The sequence below is a fragment of the Berghia stephanieae genome, unplaced genomic scaffold (assembly GCF_034508935.2).
Source record: "Berghia stephanieae isolate SIO BIC M18660-M18661 unplaced genomic scaffold, UCSD_Bste_1.3 scaffold3225, whole genome shotgun sequence".
NCBI classification, from domain to species: Eukaryota; Metazoa; Mollusca; class Gastropoda; order Nudibranchia; family Aeolidiidae; genus Berghia; species Berghia stephanieae.
The window spans coordinates 1-6461 of NW_027624429.1; the positions used below are offsets into that span (position 1 = coordinate 1).

At 38.0% G+C, this 6461-nt stretch overlaps 1 protein-coding gene across 1 annotated transcript; it reads right to left on the bottom strand.

Moving 5' to 3' along the window:
* Positions 1-4622: 4622 nt before the first annotated feature.
* On the bottom strand, positions 4623-6001 carry LOC144961599 (oxidized purine nucleoside triphosphate hydrolase-like; the record flags this gene model as incomplete). The annotated part of the gene is made up of 2 exons (XM_078894730.1): positions 4623-4801; positions 5901-6001. Coding segments are annotated over 2 exons (280 nt in total), but the record flags the coding sequence as incomplete, so codon positions are not given.
* Positions 6002-6461: the final 460 nt, after the last annotated feature.

Here is a 6461-nt window from a genome sequence, read left to right on the forward strand (position 1 = left end):
ACTCACAAACGCGGAGGGCAAAAAAAAATAACAAGGCCTGAGGGACGTCATCTTCGAACTATCTATATGCATCTGCCATTCGCATCAGCCCCACTACAAACACCATCACCATCACCACAACGACCACGACAGCAACCACACAACCACCTGGATACTGTGTAATGACAAAATAAGGATTCACTTATTTCACGGCTGGGAGAGCAATGTGGTCAAATGGTCATATTAATCCAAAATCACATTGTGTGACTGGACACAGGCATCTAACTAACAACAACACTCTCGCATTAATAATGATAATATTAACTCACTCAATCCTAGAGATTTTTTGCTACTTTTCAATATTGGAAAAATGTATTAAAAATGAGCATGTACTTATGAAGTTTTATTCAAATGTTAACTTGTCAAAACTAAAAACAATAGCTTTGATACTACGCCTATAATTTGTCTCAGAAAAATGTAATAAATGGGCAAGGGGTAAAAGTAACCCGGGTAAACTACGGATATAGTCGGTGTTAGGGTTGAGTGAGTTAATCTGCATAACGAAGTACTCGAGTCGTGATCTTTCAACCCCCGATGCAACGTTTATAATATTGCGAGTTAATTTTCAAGTTTCTTTGCATTATTATTTAGTGTGTTCCTACCGTGTTCACAATACATTAACTCACTCAATCTTAGAAACTTTTGCTACTTTACAAAATTGGACAAAGAATGTATTCAAAATGAGCATGTACATAGATATTTTTATTCAACTAGGTACCATTATTATGTAAAAACTAAAAACAATATCTTTGATACTACGCCTATAATATGTCTCAGAAAAATGTAATAAATAGGCATGGGGATAAAAGTAAGCCCGGGTAAACTACGGATATAGTCGGTGTTAGAGTTGAGTGAGTTACTGTTTATCTTTTGTCTGGGGATGGTGTTGCGTTTGGAGCCTTATCATTACCATTTAAAGGAGCCCTTGAACACGGCGCCAGTGACAAGCCAAGGACTCCAGCCAGGGCCAGGACAAAACCAAGTAATACCATTCAAAGACAAAGACAGAATGCAAATTGGAAAACGCTTTAGAGGATAGAAGACACAGTGCCTCCCTGTCCACTATGGAGGTCAGGAACCCCACCCAGAATTTAAAAAACAAAAACAAAAACAAACAAACAAACAAAATTCCCTTTATTCATCCCCAAGGGGAAATTTGTCTTTAGAGTCTATTCCAGGGATGACTGGAACTGCCCAGGGGTCAGCCGCAGAGCAGCGCCGCAAAGTGAGGTTAGGGCGAGGTGACTTGCTCAAGGCCACACACGCATCGGCGGGTGATTGAACCGGTACCTTTCGGGAAGGAAGCAAAGACCGTACCACTGAGCCACGCTGCCCCTGATAAAGATGATAATGAAAATAATAGTTTTCAATTGACGCGTTCGCGACCCAATTTGGTCATTTCAGCGCCAGTAAAGAGGAAGAAAACGGGATAGCCAATGAACCCTTTCCTTACCACCAATAGATAGTTCGAAGATGACGTCACTCATGTCTTTGTTAATGTTTTTTGCCATCCGCGTTTATGAGTATGCTCACTGAACTGTATTAACCCGACTATAAACGTTCATGGATACAGTTTTGTGTGTTGGTCCGGATGGCAATGTTATGAGCGTCTTAGCTAAGCGCATACTATCTATAGGAAAATCGTCATATTCGTTACGATGCAAACCACAATTTTTTCATTCTGATTTCTCTTGTACTCACACAAGTTAAAGACATGCTTTGATTACATCTATAAATACTAAGATGAGCGTTTAAGATGAGCGTTTATATAGCGCTATATCCACTAAACGTGCTCAAAGCGCTTTACAGAGGGTCCCTGACCAACAGCAACAGGTAACATGTAGAACGAGACATGACGCCCGTTAGGCGATATTACATTTTTTTTTCCGGACAGAGACAACACTTTAACGACCAGGTACTACATTTTACACCCGAGTACGGTGAGAGAATGTGAGTAAAATGTCTTTTCCAAGGACTCAACTATGCGCCGAGCGAGGCTCGAACCAGTACCTTCCGATCCGAAAGCGAGTGTCATACCACCAGACCACATAGCCTCACATGGTACCATACTAAACACTTGTAGACATCATTTTGCTGAACAACATTCTGTATAAAATGCACTTGTTACTTTTTTGTTTGATTAGGAAAAGTCTATTTTTTTTATTTTTTTTGTCGGGAGGGTGTGAATTTTCGGGGGAAATTCTAAAAATAGTTGGTAAGGAGAGAGTTAAAAGCATACGAGCTAAAGTAAGACAAAGGTGAAGGGTTCAAATAGGGAACAGATGTAGATTCCAGTAGCACACTAAGAGGAATACACTCAAATTTTACAAACCATTTTACATTAAAACGACAAAAAAAGTAACAGTGACATAGAGATGATTTTACAAGGTAAAAATATCTCATAAATATAACTATAATTTGACTGTCCCCTCACCCCAGTCAGGATCCAGCCAGGGCTATGACAAACAGCATTCCAAGACAAAGACAGAAAGCAACTTGGATAACAGATATAGGGGAAAGAAGACATAGCTTGACCTCCTGCCCATCATGGGGAGGTCAAAGACTTACCCAGATGAAAATAATAATAAATAATAATAATAATAATAATAATAATAATAAAGGGCCTTTTTTTGGATATTTATTATTATTATTATTATTATTATTATTATTTATTACATTATTATTATTATTATCATTATTATCATAATTTTATATTATTATTCTATTATATTATTATCATTATCATTATCATTATCATATATCATTATCATTATATATTATTATTATTATTATTATTAGACTATCTCCCTTTCAGCTATGGATCCCCACCAAGACCAAGAAAAAAAAACTGAGCAATCTCAATCCAGAACAAAGACAGAGAACAACATAGAAAAGTAAAACAGTTTTAGAGGCAAAGAAGACCAGAGAAAGTGATCTTTCCGCCTACGATGGGAAGTCAGAAGACCCTTCCCACTATTATCATTCCCTAGTTTTCATTCATCGACATGTTATAAGTAATTTTTTTGTTTGTTTTGTTTTTAAGGGTTTTACGGCGCTCGCAACAAGGTCATATCTGCGCCAGTAAAAAGGAAGAAAACGGGATAGTAATAACTTCTAGAATGACAATTAAAGCAGCCAAGAAAAGGCAAAACAAAGGGAAATGTTTCAAATAGGAAACAGATGTAGATTCCAAGAGCACACTATCAAAGTACTTAGTCTGAGATCACCTAAAAGTCTCATCCAGACACAAGCACAGATACCCACTAAGAGGAACACACTCAAATGTTTACAAATCATATGTTAAAAATGAAAGAGTAACAGTACATAATAGAGAGATGATTTACTAGGGAAAAAATATCTGCCAAAATAATTATACATTCGACTGTTTCTCTCAGCCAAGGACTCATTCTTTCTTTTTCTTTTTAAGGGTTTTACGGCGCTTGCAACACATTTAGGTTATATCAGCGCCAGTAAAAAGGAATATAATGGGATAGTGAAAAGTTTTAGAATTACAATTAAAGCATCCAAGAGAAAGTAAGACAAAGGGGAATGGGAATGAATAGGGATCAGATGTAGATTCCAAGAGCATACACCAATGTACTTAGTTTGCGATCACCTGTAAGTCTCATCCGGACACAGCACAAAAATCCAACAAAGAGGAATACACTCAAATGCCAACATAACATAACAGAGAGATGATTTACAAGGAAAAAAAATATCATCTCCCAAAACAATAACTATGCATTTGACTGTTTCCCTCCCAGCCAGGACTCCGACGAGGCCAGGAAAAATACCAAGTAATCTCATTCCAAAGACAAAGACAGAAAGCATGTTTGGAAAACAGATATAAGGGGATAGAAGACACCGTATGTACACTCCTTGCCCACTATGGGAGTAGGATCCCCACCCAGGCCAAGGACTCCGACCAAGGTCAGAACAAAACCAAGAAATCTCATTCCAAGACAAAGACAGAAAGCATTTTGGAAATCAGATATAAGGGGATAGAAGAACACGGTATGTACTCCCTGCCCACTATGGGAGGTAGGATCCCCACCCAGGCCAAGGACTCCGACCACCAGGTCAGAACAAAACCAAGAAATCTCATTCCAAGACAAAGACAGAAAGCATGTTGGAAAACAGATATAAGTGGATAGAAGACACGGTATGTACCTCCCTGCCCACTGTGGAGGTAGGGAACCCCATCCAGTAAAGTAACAGGAGTAGCAGAACAATACGGTCAAAGACTTTATTTCCAAGAATTATGAAGACATATTTATAATGAATGGTGAAAATGCTGGGTCATCATCATAATGAATTTGAATAAAAACAAAATGACATATGAGGAGCTGGAGAGATTTGAGTTAGCAATATGTACATGTTAAATGAACTTTTAAAAATGCACACATACATGCACACATAAAACTAGCCAAACACGCAAATACATGCATACACAAAGTCGTGCACACACACATACATACGCACGCAATTCCAAGAAAAGACGTTCAAATCTCGTGCCTTTTTTGGTTTCATACAATAAAATTTTTCCATGAATTCATAAAAGAAAATAAAAACAGTCTGAAATCCTAATTATCAAAGCTTTGAACTTCTTCGATCTCGTGTGTGAGAATCGTGTTCAAGCCCTCGAACAGGAAAATACGCTTTGAATTTCTTCTCAGCCAAACGTATGGGAACCAGAATTTGTCATCAGGCCACATATCGTTATATGGGATTGCATCGACAGGAAACCATTTTGGACGCATTTCTGTTGGGAAACAAAGAATAATGTAATCAATTTCATAAGTTTAACAGGTCATTCTTGCTTAAATAAAAAAAAGCATCTGACAGTTGTTCAAAACCTAGCCCAAGCTCTGGGTCACAGGTCACAGGTCACAGAAAAATAAGAGACAAACTAGAGAAAGGGTTTTAAAAAAAAACAAAAAGAGCACTTAAATAGAGCAAAATCCACTAATTGAGATGTGATTAAAGTGATTTACAGTAATCATTAGCAAGCAGCATCACTTAACATTAAAGATGAGACATGAAGGCTATTAGGTGGTATTACAATTTATTTCCAACAGAACAATAGTAATGGCCAGATACTCATTTTACACCTGAGTGCAGTGAAATAATGAATAAAGAGCCTTTTTCAAGGACTCAACTATGCGCCACTTCAGAATGGGACTTAGGTCGTCATCATCATCATGGCTTTTTTTTTTTAATTTCTTTTTAAGGGTTTTACGGTGCTTGCAACACATTTAGGTTATATACAGCGCCAGTAAAAAGGAAGAAAATGGGATATTAAAAAGTTCTAGAATTACAATTAAAGCACCCAAGAAAAAGTAAGACATAGGGGAACTGGGAACAAAAAAGGGATCAGATGTAGATTCCAAGAGCATACCACCAATGCACTTAGTTTAAGATCACCTATAAGCCTCATCCGGACACAAGCACAAAATTCAACAAAGAGGAATACACTCAAATGCTTACATTTAATCAAAATCACAAATATAATAATACATAACAGAGAGATGATTTAGAAAGGAAAAAAATATCTCCCAAAACAATAACTAAGCATTTGACTGTTTCCCTCCCAGCTAGGACTCCGGCCAGGGCCAGGATAAAACCAAGTAATCTCATTCCAAGACAAAGACAGAAAGCATGTTGGAAAACAGATATAGGGGGGATAGAAGAAACAGTAAGTACCTCCCTGCCCACTATGGAAGCCGGGAACCCCACCAGAAGTGTCATACAAGAAGAAACACACAGCTGTACAGGGAAGGTCAAGGATCTTCATACAGAACAAAAAAAGTTCTTACCTCAGATTCAAAGGGGAGGCCTGTGAATTTATAGCTGGTAAATACGTGGACCTCCAGTATGATTGGGGTCCCCTTCGAATTCAAAATCAATGCAGCCCACTTTTCGCAAAGACTGTGCAAAGACTCCACATTCTTCCACTAGTTCCCTATAAATTCAATGATATAGAACGTCTAGTTAAAAATAGAGAAATATCCACTAAATATGCTCAAAGCGCTTTACAAAGAGTCCCTGACCAACAGCAACATCTAACATGTAGAACAAGACATGACGACTGGAAGGCGATATTACAATTGTTTTCCGGACAGAGACAACGCTGTTAACGGCCAGGTACTCATTTTACACCTGAGTACGGTGAGAGAATGCGAGTAAAGAGCGTTTTCCAAGGACTCAACTATGCGCTGAGCGAGGCTCGAATTCAGGGCCTTCTGAACCGAAAGCGTGTGTCATACCACTTGACCACATAGTTAAAAATGTTTTTTTAAAGCTATTGGATGACTTGTAATATGATTCAATAGTCTGATGTCACGCCACCTGGCAACGGTGGCCATCTTGGTTCTAAACAAGAAAATCATTGCTTTTTATTCTTCATGCTGGCTATAACTTTT